General features: G+C 46.9%; 2 protein-coding genes across 3 annotated transcripts; one reads left to right on the top strand and one right to left on the bottom strand.

The window, feature by feature from the left end:
- The first annotated feature begins 2,181 nt into the window (after window positions 1-2,181).
- Window positions 2,182-9,545, top strand: rtcb (RNA 2',3'-cyclic phosphate and 5'-OH ligase). The gene is made up of 12 exons (XM_056589333.1): window positions 2,182-2,368; window positions 2,644-2,722; window positions 2,827-2,894; window positions 2,998-3,097; window positions 3,321-3,477; window positions 4,053-4,209; window positions 5,480-5,639; window positions 6,270-6,445; window positions 7,168-7,356; window positions 7,910-8,020; window positions 8,438-8,557; window positions 8,649-9,545. The coding sequence occupies exons 1-12, from the start codon at window positions 2,276-2,278 to the stop codon at window positions 8,754-8,756; spliced, it is 1,518 nt and encodes a 505-aa protein (XP_056445308.1). The 5' UTR covers window positions 2,182-2,275; the 3' UTR covers window positions 8,757-9,545.
- On the bottom strand, window positions 8,262-25,868 carry xpot (exportin, tRNA (nuclear export receptor for tRNAs)). Of its 2 annotated transcripts, none has more exons than XM_056589323.1 (25): window positions 25,706-25,868; window positions 24,659-24,821; window positions 24,040-24,122; window positions 23,815-23,871; window positions 23,586-23,655; window positions 22,782-23,000; window positions 21,946-22,130; window positions 21,006-21,174; window positions 20,165-20,401; window positions 19,422-19,460; window positions 19,234-19,296; window positions 18,769-18,893; window positions 17,948-18,092; window positions 17,486-17,605; window positions 16,880-16,974; window positions 16,402-16,471; window positions 15,780-16,018; window positions 14,668-14,953; window positions 13,742-13,931; window positions 13,122-13,238; window positions 12,459-12,574; window positions 12,242-12,289; window positions 12,078-12,149; window positions 11,770-11,826; window positions 8,262-11,447 (listed from the first exon to the last, which is right to left on the bottom strand). In XM_056589323.1, the coding sequence occupies exons 2-25, from the start codon at window positions 24,752-24,754 to the stop codon at window positions 11,421-11,423; spliced, it is 2,925 nt and encodes a 974-aa protein (XP_056445298.1). In that variant the 5' UTR covers window positions 24,755-24,821; window positions 25,706-25,868; the 3' UTR covers window positions 8,262-11,420. The 2 variants fall into 2 exon arrangements, with proteins under 2 accessions (XP_056445298.1, XP_056445297.1); XM_056589322.1 differs by having other exon boundaries at window positions 8,263-11,447; window positions 22,749-23,000; window positions 25,706-25,862.
- Window positions 25,869-26,019: the final 151 nt, after the last annotated feature.

Genomic DNA, 26,019 nt, shown 5'->3' with positions numbered 1-26,019 from the left:
ATATTTAATATTATACAGTATTATTTAGTTGAGCAGGTGAACTGCCCCCTTATGCCATCCACCCAGGGGCGGGTCGATGGCGGATGTTTTTTTAATAATTATATTATATATATTGTGGACATGAGCAGTAAATACACCACATACATCAAACCAATGGATTCCCAAGTAGTCCACTCGTAGAACAAGATCCATTTAGGTTTTTTCATCTTTTTATTTCCTCATTTATATTTTAATTGTAAATATGCTTTATTACAAAATAGTCACATGATCAAATTGCAAAGAAACCTACCTGGGAGAAAGCATAACAATCAACAAAGTCAGATTGACCAATTTAATTAAACTAATGGGCTGTAATGTTGGGAAAAAATCTAACAAATGCTTCCTTCTGGTTTATTATCTTTTTTCCATTGAAATGATGGCACCCCCTCTTAATAGGCTTCTGCAGTATATCCAAATTAAGTACGTTCAATCATGCCTAAAACAAATCTTACAGCTTTCATTTCATCACAATCAATGTATTTGCTACAAAACACACATACTGAATGAAGCAACAATGGTCGGTACATGATGACGTTCAACAAACGCCTGCAGCAATCCGTCCTCAAATTCTTGTCTAACATTTGAAAGATCATTTCATAGACACCAATACAACTAAACTAACATGTTTTCTTTGTACACAGCGACATTTATGAAAGAGAATGCTTGATATAAGCGTGTGTCAACGCGTTGTTTGTTAAAGAACAGAAAAGAATCAGCTGTACACGAGCTGTAACGAGCTACTCTGACATAGAGTTACCGCGGGTTAGTGCTACATCTTCTTACACAACCGTCAAGGACAACAGCACAGTTTATAAAGGCTAATTCATTACAGTTATAAAATATGTGAGCAATCACTCATGCGTGTCGTTTTGTCAGCTGAATCTATCTTTGTACGTTGTGTTTATTTATCTCCAAGGGCCGTATTCACAAAGTATTTTACCCCCTTATGGCATTGCAACATCCTGATTTCTCTTCAAATCTATTCACAGATCGGTATGAAGTATATTTTTCAAGGACATTTTTTTAGACTTGTAGCTAAGAAAGAGCCGTTTCCATTGACAATAGGGCCTACATTGCCGTGACAATACAATACATTGCCATTGACAATATATCGCCATGCAAAGGTCCATAAACCCAAAACAGCACACAAGGAAAGCTATTGCGTCTCGTCTGACTTGATATTGAAAGGAAAAAGCACACTTTTAGAGTTAGGGTCATTTTGCATCACAGGCTAAAGAAGGGGCCTGGCAACATATGTTTTCACGCATCGAGTCAATAGTAAACCTTAACTAACTTAACTAACCCTAACCCTTAACTTGGCAACTGCTACATCTGGGATGCTGTTTGTCCCAACCCCAGGCGGACTGAGACACACACACACACACACACACACACACACACACACACACACACACACACACACACACACACACACACACACACACACACACACACACACACACACACACACACACACACACAGGACGCCGCTGCTCATTGGATGGAGGCGCAGAGGTTAGCGTTGGTGGTTTTTATGTTCCTGAACGTGTTTACTTTACGTTAAACGACCCTAAATAGGCCTTTAATGATTGTGGGACTGCGCAGAGAGAGAGAGAGAGAGAGAAGTTTGAACATGATGGTTAATGGTGAGTTCAGCAATGCTGTTTTGCAACAAATTGTGTTCTACCTAATGTGTGCATACCTGGGTGTTTTCAAACAACTTTCAGGCAATGCCAACTGCAATGTATTGCACGGTCTATGTATAGACCTATAAGGTAGTATTAAAAGTTATGCAAATAAAAATGTGTTCATCGTCTTTGCTTATACAAAAGCCACGCAAATCAATGTTTGCAAATATATTTGTAGATTTTTTTTTCCAGGTTGGTGCTTTAATATTTGGGCGACGTTGCGATTTTGATGCGTGTGTTGATAACGCTTTTTTTTACGCGAAAACTACAAATACGGCAAGCGATAACTAATGAAGCGTACGATTCACTTGTCAATTCCGATTTATTAGCATCTAAATCTTTATTTTAATCAGTTTGTTACCTTGGGTGGCACTCATCACGTATTTAAGAACGGAATAATGATTATTCATAATTTACAAAATGATTTAGCAATCGCTTTTCCGTAGCTATTTTGTCTCAGAGTCACCCGTAGCTGCGTGTTGGCAGGTTGTTGCGTTGTACACTGAGTGCATTTCCACGTATAATACCGGCTCTTTAAGGGCTTCAAAATGGCTCGATCCTACAATGACGAGTTGCAATACTTGGAGAAAATTGACAAAACATGTTGGCGGATAAAAAAGGGGTTTGTGCCCAATATGAAGGTAGGAAACTAATAAGAGGCTAGCTCTTTAGCATTCGGCTAAAGCCGGACCTTGTCAGCTGTTCTTTGCGATCATCGTATCAAATAGGCGTATAATTAACATGGACGTCATGCAGTATAGTTTATATGTACAGGTCGTAAATTGACATATCATTACATGTGTTAGTTAGAACCAGTAAACCCTATAAGAGACATGTGACATGCCCTGAATGAATCACTATGTTTCTAGCAATGATCAAATCAGGTTTCTGACTGACAGCTCGTCACTTGCTGTAGGTTGAAGGAATCTTCTACGTCAACGATCCCCTTGAGAAGCTGATGTTTGAGGAGCTCCGCAATGCCTGTCGGGGAGGAGGTACGTGGCAGGTTCGGCTGTCATACACCATGTCAACAATACACGAAAATCTCATACAATCGTGTGTATGACAAAATCTTGCGTGCTCTATTATTTCCCAATAGGCTTTGGTGGTTTCCTCCCAGCTATGAAACAGATTGGAAATGTCGCCGCACTGCCAGGAATAGTGAACGTATGTGGATTTAAATGCCCGTCCATACACTTCTGCAATAAACAATGAATCCGCAAGCACAAGTTGGTTTATGTCTAACCTGATGTTCGCCGATCTTCCCCAGAGGTCCATCGGTCTCCCTGACGTCCACTCCGGCTACGGCTTCGCCATTGGAAACATGGCCGCCTTCGACATGAGTGACCCCACCGCTGTTGTGTCACCTGGCAAGTCATGGCGTTATTTGATCGTTTCATACTCTTCTGTATCTTAAATCTTAAGACAGCTTTCAATCAAAGCACACAATACATATTTCACACACAATGTCCCTTGGTTTGCGTATGCTAATGTTCATATGTCTGTCTGTCTGTCTGTCTGTGTTGGGTTGCGTCTACTTGTCTGTGTGTGTGTGTGTGTGTGTGTGTGTGTTATGTGATTGGCTCCCTGCAGGCGGCGTGGGGTTCGACATCAACTGCGGCGTGCGTCTGCTGCGGACCAACCTGGACGAGGGCGACGTGCAGCCGGTGAAGGAGCAGCTCGCCCAGGCGCTGTTCGACCACATCCCCGTGGGCGTCGGCTCCAAGGGCGTCATCCCCATGACCGCCAAGTAAGCCCCATGACCCCGATCACCCTCCCCCCCAATTCCCTCCCCTCCCGCGGAGGGGAGGGGAGGGAATTGGGGGGGAGGGTGATCGGGGGTGGGGCAGACTGCGTTCTGATAGTGGGTATAGTTGGGTCCGTCACATAGGAACATGATGGATGATAGGTTCAGGTTCCAATGGCTAAAGGTAGAGCTACGGTTGGACGTTGACGCAACACAACGACCACGCAGACGCTTCGACGCGGTCGTGAGCCTGTTTTGGTTCTGCGTCGGGTTTTAGTGAGCGGACCAATCAATCACAGCCCTTGCAGCCCTAGCTAGGGCAGTAGAGAAGAAGGATTGGCGGTCTCTCACTCCGGGGCCTTTCTGTATGTAAGAGCTGTTGTTTATGTCCCATTCTGCTGGTTCCCTGAAACTGATTCCGAGGACAAAACATCTAAAGCCAAATTGACACATTTATTTAAGATAATTACAGGATATGACGAGCAGGAGACTGTACCTCTTAGTGACGAGCCATGTACAGTGTATTCAGTTCAGCATGTCTATTGGGAATTATAATTAAAGTGTGTGTGTGCGTGCAGGGACCTGGAGGAGGCTCTGGAGATGGGCGTGGACTGGTCCCTAAGGGAGGGCTATGCTTGGGCCGAGGACAAGGAGCACTGCGAGGAGTACGGCCGCATGCTGCAGGCCGACCCCAACAAGGTCTCCTCCAAGGCCAAGAAGAGGGGCCTGCCGCAGGTACGCCCCACCACTAGCCTGGCTATTGCCGGACCAAGCTCCATCGTAGATCACACGTCGGTCTGGGGAAGCTGCGGTCATTTGCTTCAGCATAAGAGACGGGATCAACCGGCCTAGTTTAACTGACACTGTACGCGATTGGCTGCTTGCCGTCGCTGCCCTGTCGTCATTGTGTTAAACCAGCCAATAGCGCGCCAGGGGAGGGAAGCCAGCTTGGTGATTGGCTCTCGGTAAAAACGTATCGGAAGCAGAAAGTAATGTGTTGCTCTTCTCCAGACCCTTCTGCAGGGCGGACTCAAATCGCCGGCAGAATGGCCGTTTGGGTGCATTTACATTCAGGGCATTTAACAGACGCTTTTATCCAAAGTGACTTAGAATAAGACCATTTGTAAGAAGAAAGAAAAACAACGATATATCTCTGTCGGTACAGTAAGGATGTTCATAGAACCAACTGACAAGCACTAACTATCACTAGGTTAACCCATTCCCCGTATACAACAAAAGTAGCTAGGATAAGATGAGAAATCTGAATCTATTCCAGAATAGTGTGTTTTCCTTTGTGTGTTTCCATTATTGCGATCAGGTGACCGAAATCGTATGCATCCTTCTCTTTGTATAATCTGCTTTCAAATTTGCCATAAGGCCTTTCGTGGCCCACAGCAGACTGAACTAGATTCTGAAATTAGCCCCCCTGGACTGAATTGGGATGTTGAACCAAAGAGTCAAAATTAAAAAGGCTTCAACAAAAATGTAGTCGAGTATAAGCAAACTGAAAGGTGATAAGTAGGGCAGGTACCTCACAATTCAATTCAATTCGATTCTTTAGGTTATGACTCGATTCGATATCGATTCGATTTGATATTGATCCAATTGCTTCAATATCGATTAAATAATACGTGCAGATGACAAAAATACCTCAAAATGAATTACCAATTTCATTGGCCTTTAACTAGCAAAAAGGGAACACACCATTGTATAGTATTGTTCCTGACCTGAGTGGGGAGCAGATCATTCAGTTTATCATTGGTGGTAATGTGACACAAAATAGTTTTTTTCTCGTTTTAGATGTTATTTTCTTCAACTCAAAATGAATATGCCATATGTTGAGATGTTTTGTGTACATATAAATAAGTATTACTTCATTGTAAAAAAAAAACGCCTATGGATGCGGTTTGTATTTCATAGGCCGGTGATCAGGATACATGTCACCATCTGTCCCTATAAGCAACCCCAGCATTGATCCATCTCCCCCCCCCCCCCTCCCCCCCAGCTGGGCACCCTGGGGGCGGGGAACCACTACGCCGAGATCCAGGTGGTGGACGAGATCTACGACGACTACGCCGCCAAGAAGATGGGCATCGACCACAAGGGCCAGGTGTGCGTGATGATCCACAGCGGCAGCCGCGGCCTCGGCCACCAGGTGGCCACAGGTAGGCGGGGTCACCACGCTCGTTAGCCCCGTTACCACACCTGTAGTACCCAGAATGCTCTGGGGTGATGTATTAGTACGGTGGGGACATATAAAGCTTCCCCCGTAATACTGAAATCATGCAGACACTTTGGTTAACTAGTCGGTCCATTAAACAAGAAAGCTACCATAGCAGGCTGCATTAACTGTTAACTACTTACTAGGTGGCCACAGGTAGGCACCCAACCTGCATTACCCAGAATGCTTTGGGGTATTATGGTAGTATGATGGGGACACTTAGGTTAAATGGTCGATCTATGAAATAAAAAACCCTTAACCCCCGTAATAGGCTGCTTTAACTATTAATTAATTAACACACTAAATAAGGGTTATTGGGTTAATAAAAGGGATCTGGATCTACATACGCCCACGGTCAACATAAAAACTATTTAGACCTTGTTAAGTTTCTCAGTTATGTAACTTGTAGTAGCATTGTTGTTGATGAAGCCTAATTTACAAAAGGTATTGATATTAAAGTAAGAGATGGGGTTGGGGTTATTAACCACGTGGGATTATAGAAACGTGCATTCACGTCACGGCACAATCAACTTCCACCAAGTGACCAAAGGGTTTGTGTCTGTCATTGGTGAAGACGCCCTGGTTGCCATGGAGAAGGCGATGAAGAGGGACAACATCGTGGTGAACGACCGGCAGCTGGCCTGCGCCCGCATCCACTCGGCCGAGGGCCAGGACTACCTGAAGGGCATGGCGGCCGCCGGGAACTACGCCTGGGTCAACCGCGCCTCCATGACCTTCCTCACCAGACAGGTAGACACCCCCCCCCCCCCCCCCCCCCCCCCCCAGATCTGTTGTGTCAGCGTTCAAACTGATGAGTCATCGTTTGACTTTAAAGCTAGATTAGGCAATTTATTTAGGAAGTCTTTTTGTGGTCACATTGGTTGAAATCCTCTCAATATCCCGACCCGCACACGCCCGGCCCAGGCACTCATTGCGCGTTCGGTTGGAGACTTTCAAACGATCGCTCACTCGGGCTGGACTCTCCAAACTAACTACCCTGCATGCTGGGAGGGGACCGTCCCACATCTTGCTTCATTCATTGTTCAGTGGCTGACTGCTGTCCCAGTCCAGCTCCACTAAAAGACTGAAAAGCTCTTTCGCCCCCCTGGCCATCAGACTGTACCACAGCTCCCAGTGAAGGCAGGGAGGACAATAGACGACAACAATGGACATTTTATTTATTTAGATTTATTTATATCTGTATTTCTGCACATCCATCTGCACTGTTTTTATGTACGTTTTATGCTGCTACTGGATACTTGAATTTCCCTCGGGAATAATAAAGTATATATCTATCTATCTATCTATCTATCTATCTATTCACTGCACTCCTAGCAGCAGCACTCAGTCGGTAGTCACTCAGTCGGTATGACCACAGTAGCACTCCCTTTGAGAGAATGTCCGTGAAAACCGTGTTGAATCTTGAATCACAGCACCCCCACCCTCTCCTCCGTCACCCCCTCCGCCCGCAGGCCTTCTCCAAGGTGTTTGCGACCACGCCCGACGACCTGGACATGCACGTGATCTACGACGTGTCCCACAACATCGCCAAGGTGGAGGAGCACATGGTGGACGGCCGGCCCAAGACGCTGCTGATCCACCGCAAGGGCTCCACCCGCGCCTTCCCCCCGCACCACCCGCTCATCGCCGTCGACTACCAGGTGGGGCTTTACCTTCTGAGCACCAGGGGGTTTCTGAGCATTTTGAGGCCTAAGGCAAACGCCACCATCCCAGCCGGGAATCCCAGGCATAGCGGCGTATTTTAGGGATTAGGAAAACTGTTAATTGGATTTATCGTTGGCGATCTTCAAAATAGTTCACACACGGCAGTAAGATCTTTCAAAGGAATGACGGATAATACGCAGACCATATCGGAGCAAATCAAAATGGTACTTTTAACAACTTTGTTCACCCGCTCACTGGCCTGGACATAACCTCAGATTAGACGAGGTGTACTTGATTTACCCCCAGACCGTTAAGTCAGGGTTAGGGAGATGCTTTAAAACCCACCCAATGGCCCTGCACGCCTGTACCTGCCTGGAGAGCCCGCAGGTTGGAGACGACCCTGGTTGGAGACGACCCTGGTTGGAGACGACCCTGGTTGGAGACGCCCCGGGTTGGAGACCCACTGGTCGGAGACCCCCTGGTTGAGGACGCCCCCGTGGCCCTCGGAGGCTCCGGTTCTAACCGTCCTGCGTTGTGTTGTCCCTCCAGCTCACAGGACAGCCGGTGCTGATCGGAGGGACCATGGGGACGTGCAGCTACGTGCTGACGGGGACGGAGAAGGGCATGACGGAGACCTTCGGCACCACCTGTCACGGAGCGGTATGACCTTTACATTATAATAAAGTATATTTATTAATATCATGGAGCGGTACGATCTTTTACACTATTGTTTTAATATAAGACTTTTATGTTTGTTTTAGCTTTCTGCTAAATCCTAAATACATTGCCCTTTCTACAATGCATTTATTTTACTTATTTATGTTATTTGATTATGACTGTTTTTATGTGAAGCACTTTGAGTCTGCCTCGTGTATGAAAAGTACAACAGTACTACTACAACTACTACTATTACAATAAATAAACTTGCTTGCCTTCTTCCTTTCGGTAGAACTTTATAAAAGCTCTGAGGTTCCGCCATGTATCGTTAAGCAGGCGATCCCTCAGCTGAAAGAGTGTCCCACTACAAACCCTTTAATCAACAAGCATTGAACCTGTGTTGTCTTTTTCGTTCCAAAGGGTCGTGCTCTATCCCGAGCGAAAGCCCGTCGTAACTTCGACTTCCAGGACGTGCTGGACAAACTGGCCGACCAGGGCATCGCTATCAGGGTCGCCTCTCCCAAGCTCGTCATGGAGGAGGTAGGGGCATCGATACACTGCAGCTTATAGTCAGACGGTCCTACACACGTTTCTGTTTTTCACGGTTTTCTTAACATTCGTGTGTCCGCAGGCTCCCGACTCGTACAAAAACGTCACAGATGTCGTGAACACGTGCCACGACGCCGGCATCAGCAAGAAAGCCATCAAACTCCGGCCGATCGCGGTGATTAAGGGCTGAGGAGGCGGCCGCGCTTCTACCGGGAACTCTATGCACATAAACCGGGACGTTTGGGAGGAGAAGCAGCTGTCTGGTGGTGGGCACAGCTCACGGAAAACTAATGAACGGATGGGAAAAGGCCTCTAAAGACTGATGTTCAAACATCCCAAAGAGATGTTCTTTGATTTGTTTTATTCTTAAAAACTTTATTTTGAAAACTTTTTATTTGAGCGGAACAAAATGAAGTCCTCGCTTCTTTTTTTTTTTTCTGTATGTGTAGATAATCGATCAATGCCATATTGAGAGCGACCTCGCCTTATAATAAACTGCTTGGTTACAGCCGATGCAATCAAAGATTGCAGTTTTCGTGTTCTTCCCCTACGATCAAACAAACTTTTGGACGCATGGAGCTTAAATGCAAATTAGAATTACAATAATTATCAATGTTCCAATGAGTTGATTCCTCCAGATTATTTAACACTTTATTGGTACTCCGATGGTCGAGCAGAAGAGTTCAATGCAATATCAAAAACCGAGCCAAACCTCGCCGTCCAAATTAATTCACGTGCCATGTAACCTCATCGTCATGAACCCCTGCAAAGTGAGCATCCATCAAAAGAAAACTGATATCGGCTAATCTAGTCAAACCTATGTACAGTAGCTCCAAGGTGGTTAAAATAGACATGTGGTTAAGACTCAAGTATTCCTGTGTTTGCATAAGACGTTTAAACTTGCAAAGAGCTTTCTATTAAAAGTACCCACTGAAGCACTTCTCTACCTGCTGTGGTAAGACAGGACTTCAAACAAGCTTATTGAATGGTTCGAGGAAGGAGGGGGGGAAATAGTCTTTGATTCCATGATGTGCTTGAAAGTTTAAAAGATGACTAAGCAGCCTAGTCCACTGCAGCATATGAATAGCCCGTCAATACCGCTTCAAAGCAGTTGAGTGCAGGTGGGTACAGTTAATAGATGTGGTTATTTCAGAAGCAATTAGAGTTCATGGATGTGTGGTTATTTCAGATGCACTCAAGTGTGTCGTCTTAAAATTACACTTGAGTGTGTGATCACAGCAACGTATGGAGGTTTTCACTCAGAGCTTAGCGCTGCTTTGACCAAGTAAAAGGTTTACAAGTGAACCAGGATGTAGATGAGTAGCAGGTGATACACTACGGACACGTAAAACTAATAAACAAAACACAATTAGATCCCAAGGCAGCACTGATTGGTGGACCCTCAACACCTACATAGCGTTAGATGAAGCACTCTTTTCTATTGGCTGCAAGTTGACCGGTAGCTTCACAGTATTGCATAATCCTTTCATTGAGAGTCCCGACAGCGGTAGAGATTGAGTCTACTTGGTGGATATTAGATACAGGGCCAACCGGTTCAAGTTTCGGACACTATTTGCATTAGTAACATTAGTTGATGAGAATCATTCCTTTTTCACCCTGCATTTCTTCTTTTTAAAAAGCTAAACCTCAGCAATGTATGTACATCGTATTCTCTTATTTACATTTTAGTTCCATCGTTTTGGGTTACCGTTTTCCCTCCCCTTGGACCGACGCATCGACCACCAGGTGCGGTTTGGTCTCGAACCGTTCACGCGATAGACGAGGTGGCTTATGGGTAAGAACCGTTCTGGGGCTACGCCGTACAGGAGATAAACAGCACATGGATATCTACAGCTGACCCCCGTCACAAAAATAGAATTGTCAAGCGATCAACAAGGGGGTCGGAACAGGGAAATGAGATGTCAGAAGGCTGCGGCTGGATTTGCACGACAGAAAGTTTTTTTTTTGTTTCTTCCATAAATCGGTGTACAATAATGACCCAGGGTCATTAAGCTCGGAGCTCCCAAATTATGTCACTCGAAACTAAACAATTTCTCAAGCATTCATCAGCATAAAAAAAAAGGAACACACACATTTCATAAAACAGTTCAGCCCTTAAAAAAAAAATTGAAATGTATGCAAAATGATTCACGTGGCACCAAACCAGTCCAAAAGGATGAAACAAATCATTTCTAAATAAAAACTTTCTAACTAACAAGGCTAGCTTTCAAGAAATCGAACCGTAGGCCATATTCAGCACATCATCCGAGATGCGCGATCAAAACCAAAAAATAACCTGGGCTTCCTTTCGTTGCGTTCCAGCTCTGAGGAAGCCTTTTCCTACTTTCTTTCCGGTCGCCCTTTTTTCCAAATATATGGAGTTCCGTCTCGCCGAGTGGCTCATCACCAATCCAGAGCGTTCCCATCGTCGTAACACACACACACACACACACACACACACACACACACACACACACACACACACACACACACACACACACACACACACACACACACACACACACACGTCGTATTTTGGGTCAGGCCTCTGGAGGGGTCACCCTTGAGGGGCCCCCATTCCAGGCCCGACTTGGCTTCAGCGAGCTGGGTCTCTGAACCTGTCGCCCCCTCCACCCACCTCAACCGGCTTGGATCAGGTTTTTGTTTTGCAGCTTGACTCTGTATTTGTGTGTGGGGGGGGGGGAGGGGTCTTCTCTAAGTGCAAAAAGCAGCTCCTATGCTAAAGTTCCATTTGTTTTGTCTGTAAATGGCGCAGGCAACTATTCTCTCGGCAGTGTCCTTTGAAGTCCCAATGAATTCCAGTCGTTTGTCCTCTCTGTCCTTCTCTGCACAGCTAAAGTTTGGCTCTCTGAAAGAATGCCTGACGACAGAGAGATGAAGGAGGGAATGTGTCATCATACAAAAGATATCAAAAAATTATTGTAAAACACTTAAAACAAATATAACGCCGTGCACAATGGTTTGCCAGTTTGACTGGTCTTGGCCTTTTCAGAGAGACACGGTTTCCAATGGGATGCATTGCGACAACACTTCCAGCAAAAGGAAGCTTGCTCAATACAGCACCAAATAAATCAATCAATATTTATATATTCTTTTAATTGACCATGTGCTTCATGAATTATTCATAGGTTCCACATACATCAATGAGATGTAGACTAGATGAGTAGAGAGTTGGCGCTTACCTTTATGTAGTTTTTGAAAACTTTGACGTCTGGTTGCTGTAGCACTTGACACAGCTCCTGTGGTCAGAGCAACAAGACGCATGTTAGAGTGCTGCCACCTACTGGTTACTAACGGTAATGCCGGCTGTGCTCACTCTTCAGCCACGGATGGGAAAACAACAAAGAATTGTTTACATCATAGACTCTGACCATCTGACAGGTTGAGTTGTAGCTTCTGGATAAAAATACACAGAATACATAACTTTATAACGCTTTTGGCCTTATTTGTGTGATTACTGTATTGATTTTGACCAGACGAGCTGCCATACCTGAGTGATTTCTGGAGCCACTTGCAGTGAGGGGAGGTAATCTTGTTGCAGGAACTGGATGAACTCCGGCCCCTGGAAATGAGCCCAAAAGCAAAGCAATTTAAAAACAGGACATTTTCAACCAAGGACGCAACTATCATGATTCGGAACGTGAGTGAACGTACCCGCTTATTATAAATCATCTTCAATGTAAGTGCACATTCTGAAAGTGTCTGATGGGGAGAAGAGAACGTCATTACATACAGCGTACAAGATCATATAAACACAATGTAGGCAAATATAAGAAATAAATAAAGTCAGCCCCCAAATCTTAAAAATACAGTAGAACGCATTAAAATGGTGGCTCCACACAAACTTGAGTTTAAATGTATGAAAGCTTACCAGGATGGTCTGGGCATCTGTGAGGTCAAAGGTCGGTTTGAGGGGGGCCAGGAAGCAGGCAGGAACGATGTGTTTGTAGATGAAGTCTGGGAAGCCGACCATGCCACCCTCCCCACCTGGTGTACAGAAAGTACAATTTGAATAAAAAACAATGACACCGTTATCGAGAGTGGAACTGCTGCACACAATCTTTTGCAGCTCATTGAGGCCTCTTTTCCCAAATATATGGGTTGCAATTAGTGTTGGGCAAAGATTAAAAGTTTTAGTCGCGATTAATCGCATAGTATTGATGAGTTAACTCGCGATTAATCACACTTTAGAATTCGTATCAAATGTACTTCATAAGCAAAAACTAGACCAAGTCATCTCAAGGGAGTTTTATTGAGAGTGTGGGTTGAATATGAAACTTAAGGAACAACACAAATTTGGGAATTGTAATCAGGCTGTCACTTACTGCAAGTTAATTGAATGTAAAGTAGGTTGAACTAAAAACAAAAAAATATTTCTGATTTTATTTCAGAAACCCCCCCAAAAAATGTATGATCGCGTTAACTCGTAATTAACGCGTTAACTTGCCCAGCCCTAGGTTTAATGTGAATCGTATTAAATATACTGTACGTCTTATTCAATATATTTTGTTCCACATCCCCTCTGGGTTCTTACCCCAGAGCTCCACCAAGCGGGACAGGACGATGAAGCAGGTCTTCTGGGCGATGGGGTCGGGGAAGTCCACTGCTCCCTGGATGATGGTGAACAGAACCTTCTCGATGTTCTCCGCCCCTGAAGACGGTCAGTCGAAGGGAAATGAACACACAAAATTAACTTTTTTCCAAAAATCGATATATTATTTTTGTCTTAGGTTGGCCTTGGTTTGTTTATATCTTTGCAATTAGTTGATATACTTTTCAAATATAGTATCACATAACCTTATACACACACATAATTTGCCACACCAACATTCTGAGCAAACAGTGGACTGGAGTGGATCCTGAAATTAGCACCCCTATATACTGTATCAAGAAGTGGTTTTGCATCGAATCTTGACCCTAAGAATGGGGACTACAGCTGGAAATTAGCCAAATAGGCTAAAGCTGCTCCTTTAACTGCACGGTTAATCAAAGGGACTGATCACAAATCTATCAACAAATAAACTAAGAATGAGTTACAGATGGAGTCACACCCCTACGATCAATCCTCACGGTCACACACCGTCCACGAACACATGAGTCACCCAGATAACCCCAGACCACGGAGGTGGTGTCCGTCTGTCCGGCGGCTCTCACCCTGGTTGGCCATGACCTCGTTCATGCCGCTGCTGGCGATGGTCTGGATGAAGGTGAAGTAGCTCCGCCGCAGCATCTGCTTCTCCAGCGCCGCCGTCTGGTCGTTCTCCTCCGCCGGACGGCCCAGGATCTCAAAGATGGCCACCACCAGGGGCATGAACACCTGCTGCAGGAAGGGGGACACCTGGCCCTGCTCCCACACACCGGGGGGGGGGGGAGGGAGGGAGGAGGAGGAGGAGGAGGAGGAGAAGTTAGGCTGCCATATTTACAACTGATAAGCACAACTGGCCCAATGTGATTGGAAATAAGAATTGGTGAAAGGAGTAAAATAACAAAACTGCATCAAGTAGAGCAGAGAGATCTTCAATTTACCCACAGTTCAAATTCAAAAAGAATAAAAGGAGGTATCCAAATCTTCCTCTATGAAGTGACTTTGCTGCCAACAGGTGTCTTCTACCAACAATGTAACAGAGTGTAACTACCAACGATGTAACAGAGTGTAACTACCAACGATGTAGCAGAGTGTAACTACCAACGACGTAACAGAGTGTAACTACCAACGATGTAGCAGAGTGTAACTACCAACGATGTAACAGAGTGTAACTACCAACGACGTAACAGAGTGTAACTACCAACGACGTAACAGAGTGTAACTACCTCTAGCATCTATTCCGCTGATTTCCTTTTGTCCTCAATATATAATATATAATATATAACATAATTCTATGACCTATTTTCAGAAAATAGTCAAGGTTCTAAAGCTATGATGGTATTAGGGTTTTAAGGGTCTGAATGGTAGGGGATGGATAGCTCATCAGGTGTGACTCCAAGCCAACGCCTGCAGCCTCACATGTATAACCCATACTGTTATGTACATGATGTAACACACCGCCCCCCTCCCACAGACACCTCCTCCCCGCGCTCACCTTGAACTTGGCGGTGATCTGGCTGATGAGGGGGATGAACTCCTGCAGGTCCTTGGCCTCGCAGTCCTTCAGCATGTGCTCGGAGGCGGCGGGCACGAAGGGCAGCACCTCCTCCTCCAGGCAGATGATCATGCGGTGGAGGAAGGAGCGCACCGCGCTGCGCAGCGGGCCGCGCTGCACGGGGCAGCCCAGCGCCGGCAGGAAGGCCTGCAGGCAGTCGCGGTACACCTGGGTGCAGCCGCAGTGCTTCACCGTCTGCTTGTTGCTGAACGCCTTGCTGGTGCGGCTGGACGGGACGGGGGGTGAAAGATGTTTAACATGGGGAGCACCCAAGAGTTAGTGGTTAAAGAGGACCTATTATACTACTTTTCTGGTCTTAATTTCTTACTAAGACTCCTATAGCGCAACCTGACACGAATCACAGCACAAAAAACGATGTAGATTTTCGGGAAACTCTTCCTCTCATCTGGGCGCTTTCAGCCTCCTCTCAACGCTCGGTTTCGTCCTTCTCCGCCCCCTCGCCCCCCTCCTGCCAATCCAACTCCGTTGTGATTGGTTACCTTCCTTGAAGCGCGCGCAGATATGACAGGGCATATGGGGGCGCGGCAGGAGTGCCTCTACTTAGATGATTTTTGATATGTTGCTTATGTGCTGAGGTGTTTTTTTTGCTAATCCCTACACTGCCCCGCTTAGAGGAGCATAGTTTAGGTATTTACTTTTTTTTCCCCTCATTACCCTCTTGTTTAGCTTTTTATTTTTATTTTCTAAAGAGGGCAGCTTGTTTCTCATCAAACGAGCGCCTGACAGTCTCTCCGTCCTGTCTCGCCACACTGTCTTTTATGTTTCTTGGACGGAATGTAACTGGTAATTTCGTTGCTCTGTAACATGTGCAACGACAATAAAAGTTCTATCTATCTAATCCCGGCCAGCAGTAGTTAACAGTAGAAAAATAAACTACGTACGCTCTAACGGAAGAGTCGCCTACAAACCGGATCCAAACTAAGATTATTTCCAAGCATCGCGCACCAATCCAACAGCGACTCCCTGGTCAACATCATCCCCAGGCGGCCTACGATCTGACCCCCTGGGGGGCCGCGGCCCGTTCAGCTCACCTGGCGAAGCCCACGGCGTGGCTGAGGCAGTCCCCCAGCGCCGCCTGCCGCTCGGCCTCCGTCTCCCGGGACAGCTTGTCCAGCAGCAGGCCGAAGGCCTCCATGAGGGGCCCCAGCAGGCTGCGCATCAGCCCCTGCTTCCGCTCCGCCGGCCCGTCGCCGTGGACGATGAGGATGCCCGCCGTCTCGAACATGAAGAGCTGGTCGTCGCTGGTCAGCAGCGCTGGGAAGCCGTTCTCCTGGGGGGGGGGGGGGGGGGGCGGGGTAGTTGAAGCGCGAGTCAGTTTTGTGCAGTGCGTCGAGTTATGTAGATGATTGTGTTACTTGCGCTATTGTTTTAATGTGAGATTTTGATCAAAACGGTTGTTTAATAAGTGTGTGTTGAACAATGGTTGGTTTGAACAGTAAGTGTGTGTTGACCGTTGGTTTGAATAATAAGTGTGTGTTGAACATTGGTTCGTTTCAATAATAAGTGTGTGTTGACCGTTGGTTGAGTATTGGTCCGTTTGAATAGTGAGTGTGTGTTGACTGGCGGGGTCATTGCTTTTGGTGATCGAATACCGCTCGGGACGGTGAGTAAACAAAAAGGGTCTCCCGTTTCCGACGGGGCGTCGACACTTACGGGCGGGGAGAGTTCCAGGAGGTCCTGGATCTGCCGCAGGATGTCCTCGATGAAGGCGTTCATGTGCTTACTGGGAACAGAGAGGAGGGCCAGTGAGTCTCACGCAGAACCCAGGGGAAGTCCATGATGGGGGAGGGTGACTGTAGTACCACTAAAGGGAACCGTTCTTTAAGTCTGCTCCTCCTAGCTGAGTGTTGATGTGTCCCTGAGCAAGACACTTAACCCTCACTGCTCCTGACGAGCTGGCTGTCGCCTTGTGTGGCTGACTCTGCCGTCGGTGTGTCAATGTGTGTATTAACTGATGTAAGACGCTTTGGATAAAAGCATCTGCTAAATGCCCTGATTGTAATTTAAACTTTGATGCATAGTTACGAAACTTGAAAGCATAGATTCCCAGCCATGGACTAAGAAATAGCCCCAGGTTTTATAAAACAAAATATCGTTCATGATTTCAAAAGAAAGCCATGGGGAGTCTTACTGTAGGGTTTTGACGAATCTAGAGAAGAGGTAGGCCACCCTGCTCCTGACCTTAGGGCTGCCGTGTCTCAGGCCCCTTTGGTCCAGAAACGCCACCTGACAGAAACGAGAACCAGGGGTGGAAACCAGGAGACGGTAGGTTAGGAAAGCACACCTCAACGTTCCCATGCCTTGAATAATGAACCCCAGGGTTTGCAGATACGTTTCAGCTCTATGATGATGATAATGGTGTTCTTAAACTTATGTACTTAATGTATGTTGTACGTCCTGGCACTTAATGTATGTTGTATGTCCTGGCACTTAGTGTACGTACTTAATGTATGTGGTACGTCCTGGCAGTTAATGCATGTACTTAATGTATGTGGTACGTCCTGGCACCTAAAAATAGTATTTACCATTGTGTAGCATCTTATGCTAGCTATCTTTGTTGTATAAGTGGAATGGGTTAACCTAGTGATGGTTAGTGCTTGGCACTTGGTTATATGAACATCCTTACTGTATCGACAGATATATGTTGTTTTTTCTCTTTCTTCTGACAAATGCACTTATTGTGAGTTGCTTTGGTTAAAAGCGTCTGCTAAACGCCCTTAAAAGTAAAACCACTCACCAGAACTAATGGAATGTGGTGAGGCTCGACCAGGAAGAACTTCTCGTAGCGGACGACCGTCTCGAAGAACTCCAGGGACACCGAGGTGTGCTGGTACCCGCTCACCCCGCAGGACACCAGCTGAACGGGGCCAAACAGAGGGGCTCTTACCCGGTGTGGTGGAACAAAGGCCGTAGAGTCAGGAGGAGTACGTGAGCTCGAGTCAAACAGGCCTTCAAATGGTCCGCCATTCATTCAGGAGGCTTTAATCCAGGTAGGGGATTAAAGCGGACAACAGGGTACAAACCCCAAACCCTTCAGTCAAGTTTTAAACTCCAACAGACACCGCCTTCAAGAGAGTTACCGATGGTCAACGGAGAGAGCCTAGACTCTCTGTGAGCAAATTAAATGAAGGACGAGAGTCCGGCAGGGCCAGGCTAAGGACCACGGGGTCTCGAACCCAGAGCCTCTGGGTTTACCCACCGTGCGCATCATCTCCTGCAGCACGCTGGCCTTGGTGGCGTCGCCCGTGAAGTGGGCCCCGTGGGAGGCGGGCAGGGCCTCGCCCAGCATGTACACCAGCCGGACGGCCACCTCCACCTCCATGAAGGACGCCGTCTGCCAGTTCCTGGAGCAACACACGCCGCTTTAGAGGGAGGACCGGCCACACGCGACATGCAACATCTCGCTTCCCTGCATCAGGACCGAATTGACAGTTCACGGTGTTGGCCACTTTAACTCTTAACTCAAGACTTTATGGATGCGGCTGTAGAGGGAATGCACCTGAAGGTAAACCATCGTGGCGTTGAGAGATTGTGTGGCCGTTAAGTTGCCAATAGGGCAGATTATGGTCCTACGTTCACGAAACGCAAGGGGGTTATTACGGACCCTCCTTGCGTCCATCGCAAGGGCCGGACGTGCGCCTCCCAAAATCCACGCAGAATCATAAAAGGTTCACGACTGCGTCGAAGCGTCTGCGTGGTTATTGCGTTGCATGAACGTGGGACCATAATCAGCCCTTAAGTGTATCTCCAAATGCTTGTATCGCTACATTCTTATTTTTATGATGCAAAATTCCCGATCTTTTCTGCTCGTCTGTTTCAGCTGCTAGACATCCAGCCCACATAAAAGCTAAACAACCGACTTAAGCTGCACCTGTGAACGCAATTTCAAACTCAAAGGAAAGCCTTGCGTTTGTCTACTGGCTGCTAGCGAGGTGAATCACTCGACACGGTCTCACGCCTCGTTCACACTACATGTCTAAGATCCGTGGCGGACGGAGGGTAGTGCGAGTGAGCCCTTACTGCATGGTGTTGTTGAAGACCCTCCGCACGGCCTCCAGCAGAAGGTCGGGGGACACCTGCGCCAGCCGGTCCAGCAGCATCTTCAGCTGCTTCCTGTACTCCACGAACATGGCCTCGTCCTCGCCCTGGAGCAGGAGCACAGACCCGGCGTTGAGGTTTCAGTTTCCTTTTTGAGGGGGGGGGGAATTCTTTCTCTGCACCTCATCCGTGGATGAGGTGGCCGGTTCGAATCCCGACCGGTACACCAAAAAATGTGGACGGCACCTCATCCGCGGATGAGGTGCCGTCCACATTTTTTGGTGTACCGGTCGGGATTCGAACCGGCCACCCTCCGGTTACCGGACAAACTCCTTAACCCCGTAGGCCACGGATGTCCCAAATTAGCAAGCAGCTCTGGGGTCAAACTTATATATATTCACGTGTGGGGGGAAGAAACGGTGACTTGATCTCCGAACCACAACTCACCTCGTTGTCAAAGTTGTACTCGTCGTCGTAGGTGAGCTTCTTCATGATGGCCAGCATGATGGCCTGCCGGGGGGAAACCAGAAGTACCCGTTAACACCTGTGGAGCTCATCCGCGACACTGAATGATGTTTGAATGGTTTCATCACTGAAAAGTTAACATCTATGAAATGTTCACGTGACAATTTCACCTCTATGTTGGCTTTCTGCTGGTCCGTCAGCTGTGGAAGCTAGGAAGGCAAAAGAGAATACAAACAGTTTTAACGCTTTGCTTCCATTTCTTCCCTTCACACATCCAACACCACATCCAAGAAGCCCATCCTTCCAAATCAATGAAAATGGGTCAAAATCACAATTAAAAACAGTGTGCACAAAAAAGACCCCTTCATAGTTCACAACCATTCACACAAACACGAATATTACCAAGACAACAACAATTAACTCAAAATACAACTTTTAAAAAGATGTGATTAGCCGATTAAAACACAATTAAAAACAGTGTGCACAAAAAAGACCCCTTCATAGTTCACAACCATTCACACAAACACGAATATTACCGAGACAACAACAATTAACTCAAAATACAACTTTTGAAAAGATGCGATTAGCCGTTACAAGCCGTTTTGAATATCTGCCTCTTCTGACATCACAAGTGGGCGTGTCCACCTAGATGTGTGCTGGATAGATCGGTCGACCAGCCTACCCAGCGGACTGTAGCAAACGTTGCTCATCTATCCGTCACACATCTAGGTGGACACGCCCACTTGTGATGTCAGAAGAGGCAGATATTCAAAAACGGCTTGTAACGGCTAATCACACTCACACCTGGTGTTATAACACGTCACCTTTAACCTCCACCGGACACGTACATCCCACACACACAGACAGACAGACAGACAGAGACAGACGGCCGCCCCCCCCCCCCCCCCCCCACCTGTTTGAGCACGTGCAGGTAGTCGTAGCAGAAGGCCACGATGTTGGCGGAGATGTCGTCGTCGGCATGCACCAGCAGCTGCAGCAGCAGCGGCACCTTGCCCTCCAGCGCCTGCAGCGTGTCGTTGGCCGCCTTCACGTCGCCCGCCTTCACCAGCTTGGTCCAGCTCAGCACCAGACTCTGGCCCATGCCGTTCACCAGCCGCGAGAACTTGGCAAGGAAGTCCACGTCCTCCTCCTGGATGGGTGGAGGGGTCACAGGGGGTTCAGAGTCACAGCGGGCAGATGAAAACAGGACGCGAGAGCCTTAAAGGTGACATATTATGCCACCAGGTGTGAGCATGATTATCCGGTACAAGCCGTTTGGAAAACGGCTTGTAACGGATAATCACACTCACACCTGGTGGTATAATATGTCACCTTTAATCTTGGAATTTTGACAATAATTGCCACGTACGACATCGGAAATAGGTTTGCCTTTGTTGAAGTCTTTCCAGTGCTATTCCAATCTAGAAGATCAACTTCATGATCGCAAATACAATTGACATTTAGGGCATTCACACACCGACGGCGGAGTCAACCACGCAAGGCGACAGCCAGCTCGTCAGGAGCAGTGAGGGCTAGGAGACTTGCTCAAGGACACCTCGACACTCGCTAGGATGAGCCGGGGATCGAACTAGCAACTCACCCGCTCTCTCTACCTCCTGAGCTAAGCTGACCCTACATCATTACCAATAGCACAACCATATATCCTAACCCGGCGAACGCTACTCTAATGTAATGTAGGCCTCTTTGCATCTGGTCCTCAATCGCGATTGGAAGAACGGCGTGGGAGGCAGCACCTGCTCGACGTGGAAGAAGCCGGCCGACTGCAGCACTTGGCAGAGGGACTCCACCAGCTTGGTCTTGTCCACCGGGTCCATGCCCTTGTTGACGATCTCAAACAGGCAGTCGCACGCCTCCTCCCTGAGCTCCTCCACGGACATCTGACTCAGCAACAGGTTCACAAACCTGCAAGGTTCAAGTGTATTCATACATTGTCAAAATGGTAAACGTATGCGATTGAAACCAGTTAGACATCCACTAAGATCCCTTGGCATTTATGAATGGGTCCCCCAAAGAAAGCTATTGAAATCTTTTGAGAGGGGGTACAAAGATCATAAAGAGATAAATGAGACAGCAGGGCAGCAGACCTTAGTTTGACACCCTCAGCCTTCACACACTAAGTGGTGACTGCATACTGACATCACATGGCATCCCTCAGGCCATCTGATGATGGATGGAATATGATACAGGAATCCAAATATAGACAGATTACAGTTACATGTTTCTTAGTATCTTGAAGTAGGTGTGGGGAAATATGAGAAGATATCGTAATAAATCCCATGGAGGGATTGTTTGTGTGGAAGATACTCAATATTATTGATTTCAAATCAATGAAAATCTAATCATTGTCCTTGTGTATATGTTCAACAGCCAATACATAGTGTAACATCAGACTAGCATATGAGAGCTACTAGTCTACTCGGGCGAGGTTGCTCGGGCAAACAATTCTCTGGCGAGTGATTCAGCATCGAGCAAAATTAGCGGGAACGTTCAAACATTTCGAGCGAATGATGAACTTGACCATCGGAAAATTTGCATCTATTAACGTCTGTGCATTGACTTTGTACGTAGTCGTGCCGCGGCTTTGCTTCTGCGGATAACTCAAGTCACGTAGGGGCTCAACCTGGCACCCTGCCACGTTAAACAAACCCCAGATTTAAGGAAGGACCAACCCACCGGTCGTTTGCGATGAGGTTGAGGTCGATCCACGACACGTAGGAGCCCACCACCTCCAGGCACTGGCAGGTGATCTCGGGCTGGGTCTGCTGGTAGGCCTGCAGGATCTGGAACCAGGACTCCACCAGGTTGGGGATGCACTGCTCCCTCATGGTGTCCTTGATCAGGGTGTTCCTGCGCGTGTCCTGGAGGAGAGGAGGCGTGCCCCATCAGTCAGGGAGACGCCGCGCTGAGGCCGAGGGCAGCACACTCAAAACGCAACCCACCCCGGAGCAGCTTGGAGCCTCCCGTTACAGGTGGATGCTTTCTTTGAAGGTCAGGAATACGTTAATTATTTTCATGTATGTTTGTATTTCTGCCAATTATAGCAGACTCTTTCATCCGAAGCGCCTTACAGTGATGCTGTTTATATACATGTCCTTAATGAGTGGGCTGGGGTTAAGACAGGTAGTCTACAGTCTAAAGGGTAGAGATTTGGGTTAGAGTCAAACATCGACTAACCACTGGACTATCCTGCTTTTGAAACAGGTAATATCAGTATTTAATAACGTACATATTACTTCAAGGGCTTTGAACAGTTGCCGTTAAGTTTAGAACCAAGCAACCTACTTCGGCCACTTAAAAAGTACCACAAACAATTAACAACCAAAAAATTGTCAGGGGTTACAAAAAGATGTCATTGGGGTTTGAACCCCAGCCACTGTACAACTATGACTCGTGCCTTTAAAACCAGCCATGACACCGATCAGAAAGCCCTAAAGGGGGTCAGAGAGGAGGGGGCGTTTGCGATGGTTGGTGCCTACTTGAAAGGTGCTGTTGTATATCAGATTCCTTGCCTCGGTCGAGTGCAGCGTGTCGCGGTCCACCACCTCCGCGTCGATGGCCATGAGCGTGCGCAGGTACACGTCCACGCCGTTTGGGTTCAGCCCCACCAGCGACAGGATGTCGAAGAAGAACTTGGGCCACAGGGTCAGGTACTCCATGACGAAGGTCAGCGCAAACACCTGCGCCGCCTTGTTGCGGATGAAGGGCTTCTCGGGCTGGCTGTTCATCAGCTTGAGGGGGGGGGGGGGGGGGGGTGAAGAGACGAGAGGTAAGGAGGGAGCACCGCCAGGTGAGATGCTCAGGGGTTGGGTGGAAAAGGCGGGGCCGAGACCCAAGTAACACTCCTCCTAAAGTGTGTAGTCCTTAGGCCTAAAAAAAAAAATTGTTTGGTTCTGGTTTCCGACCGACCCCGTCAATTTATGTGCGACCCAAATTATTTTATGAGCTGCTGTATAAAAAAAAAAGAACAGAGAAAAAAGTCCTACCTATCATTCGCTGCCGCTGGAAAAAATAAAATAAAAAAATAAAATAAATTCCCTACCTACCCATGACCTCAACTGACAACCAACAGAAACCAAATATATTTTTTTTAGGCCTTAGGAGTTGCTTTAATCCAAAGCGATGGTGGATTTGTTTTTTGGCTACATGCCGACCATGATCAGGAAGGGGTTAGACATCTTGCTCAAGGAGAAGTCTACAGCGGGCGTTAGGGGTTTGAATCCAGAACCATTTCGTCTGGGAGTCAAACACCCGTAGCCCCTAGATGATCCGGCCCCCTTCATAACGTAACAACACAAGTATCTATATGCAGCTACCTGTCCCTGCAGCCATTTCATCAGCGTCTCTCTGATGAGCTGCTGCTGAGGACCGCTCAGGGCATCGTGTCTGAGAGAGAGAGAGAGAGGGGGAGAGGGAGAGAGAGAACGAGAGAGGGAGGGGGAGAGAGAGAACGAGAGAGAGAGAGAGAGAGAGAGAGGCTTAGACATCAAAAAACTTCATCCATTTCCGAAACCCATTGTAAGAGAGCTCCGACGCCATTCTTACCGATACTTGATCTGATGCTCCAAGACTTGGAACAAGAAGAACTTCACATGGTCATCACTGAAGACAAAAGGAAAAAATACAATCACTGTACTGTTAACAGCATTTAAATGTGAACATGAAACACTGAGCTATACGATATGTCATGCTAATGACATCTCCTAGTGCTATGCACGTGTGAACTTCTAGATGTGTATTATTTGATTGAGGTCTTCTTAGAAAACATACTTATAAATGCCTTTAGCCAGCGCATCGGCGCAAACTTCCCAGGCGTCCTGGGACTCCTTCAGCTGCTCGAAGTAGGCCATGGCCTGAGGAGGAAGAAGAAGGGAAACATGAACCCTGAATCAAAGTCTATCAAACCAGATATGACCAAAGCTCCGCCTCAGTATGGTTCTGTACAAAGGGGAAACACAAAGCCATGACTTGTTTGGTTGACGCTATTTGAACACTCATTTTAGAAGACTGAATAGATGATTACTTATACTGCAGTGCAACCTCACTAATCTATTCAGTGGAAGATTTTATATGAGGATGCAGTCAAAGATGTTGACCAATGAATATGTTTTCTATTACAAACATTGAAAAAGATATTCAAGTTTTTTCTGGTTCTGTGTTTGCCCATTACAGTGGAGTGAAATGAGGTGTTAACTCCACCTATGTGGTCATCGTATCCACATGAACGGACAATAACAACAACACCCAAATGTCACCAAGATAGCAACAGCGAGGTTCAAACCCTTGTAGTCGAGCTCCATTATAAAACAATTCATCAACATCTCTAGTTCGCATAGTGACTGAGCATAGATTATAAACCTGATTTGGACAACAAAATCCAAATTCTTACCCGCTGCCTGTATCGGGCGTCAGCATTTGGATTGAGCCCGAGCAGGGCCTGCTCGTCCATGATTGCAGCGATAGACTGGACAGACTGGCAGGCCATCCGTGGACTAGCTTTCCTCCAATACAGGTTCACCACACTCTGCTACCATCAGGCAGACTCCATACATCTGGAGGGTAATGACATCGTTATAGTACTGCAAAGTTAAATTGCACCGCTGTTGGTGTGTATTTCTCCCCAAAAGACGACTGAAAACATACATACTAGTCACAAATTATACCTAGTCTTGCATGTCACGCTATTAGTCATTTATTGTGGTAACGTTACGGTGTGATCACTAGACTCGAGGCTCAACAATGAGCTTGCTAGATTGAGCGGTCTAAACAAACACTGACCCTTAGAACCCTAGAGCTGAAACACACCAAAGTTGTTGTTTTGTGACACAGTGTGACAGAGCCGAGTCCCTTTATCTCAACCCACACAATGAATCGTGCATACGACCTGCCGTGATAGGGAATGATGCAACGCGGACTCAACACTGTAGTAACGGTGTCCTATAGGCAACATCTACATGATTAGGATTAACCAGGTCGATATGTGTTAAAAACACATTTCCTCTCAAGCGATCTGACAGATGCTCAGTGTGAGCGGCACTGGGGGTACATGGCCATCGGGACGAGGCAGGCCACTCCTAAAAAGTTGACACCGAAATGCTAAGTTAGCTGTCACGTTTAGAGTTAGCCGGGTCGAGCTACTTGGGAAGCTAACGTGAGCAGACTCGTTCATAATATCAGCCGACGATCACCGAGTGGTCGGGCTACAATGAACACACTCCCGTCCTCCGTGGCCTCAAAGCAAAGTGCTTAGACCCGGAGTGAAGTGTGAACCAGTCCAACCCACGGCGCCGCCGACACCGGGTCTATCCCTGCGAATTAACGGCATGCTTAGCGCCCTCAATCCCATCAATGTGGGGCGAAAAAAACTCACGATGGCGTTTCTTTCCCCCTCTCAAACAATGCATACAGACAAAGGCGAGCACACTGAACATCTCACCTTAGTGGGGCCGCCGTGTCACATGTATACACTATGTGCAGGTATCGTGAAGAAGTGGAGATTGATCCAGAAATCTGCGGTACGTTACGGACTACCAGGGCGATGCGTGAGCGGATCTCGTACGGCGTGTCCACTCAGCGGATGTGACGTAACGTGTTTTCGGGTCACAACCACCGGAAGAAATTAGAGTATTGGGCTTTATCTTAAAGATATATATATATATTAAATATAAAACTGTTTATAAATGCTAATCAGTTTTGTTTATAGCCTATCTTTCAATCATAAATCGATTGAATCAATCCTATATGAACTAA

This window comes from Gadus chalcogrammus, chromosome 4, assembly GCF_026213295.1.
Source record: "Gadus chalcogrammus isolate NIFS_2021 chromosome 4, NIFS_Gcha_1.0, whole genome shotgun sequence".
In the NCBI taxonomy this organism is placed as follows: domain Eukaryota; kingdom Metazoa; phylum Chordata; class Actinopteri; order Gadiformes; family Gadidae; genus Gadus; species Gadus chalcogrammus.
The sequence above is the reverse complement of the archived record's forward strand: the minus strand, read 5'-3'. Positions and strand labels throughout refer to the sequence as shown.

Excerpts from the sequence above, each read along its gene's own strand:
- rtcb (XM_056589333.1), top strand. The coding sequence starts at position 2,276 with ATGGCTCGATCCTACAATGACGAGTTGCAATACTTGGAGAAAATTGAC. Across the intron at positions 2,895-2,997 it reads CACTGCCAGGAATAGTGAAC|AGGTCCATCGGTCTCCCTGA; the intron begins GTATGTGGATTT and ends GATCTTCCCCAG. Across the intron at positions 3,098-3,320 it reads CACCGCTGTTGTGTCACCTG|GCGGCGTGGGGTTCGACATC; the intron begins GCAAGTCATGGC and ends GGCTCCCTGCAG.
- xpot (XM_056589322.1), bottom strand. The coding sequence starts at position 24,754 with ATGGCCTGCCAGTCTGTCCAGTCTATCGCTGCAATCATGGACGAGCAG. Across the intron at positions 24,123-24,658 it reads ACGCCCGATACAGGCAGCGG|GCCATGGCCTACTTCGAGCA; the intron begins GTAAGAATTTGG and ends CTTCCTCCTCAG. Across the intron at positions 14,954-15,779 it reads CACGCCGTGGGCTTCGCCAG|CCGCACCAGCAAGGCGTTCA; the intron begins GTGAGCTGAACG and ends CGTCCCGTCCAG.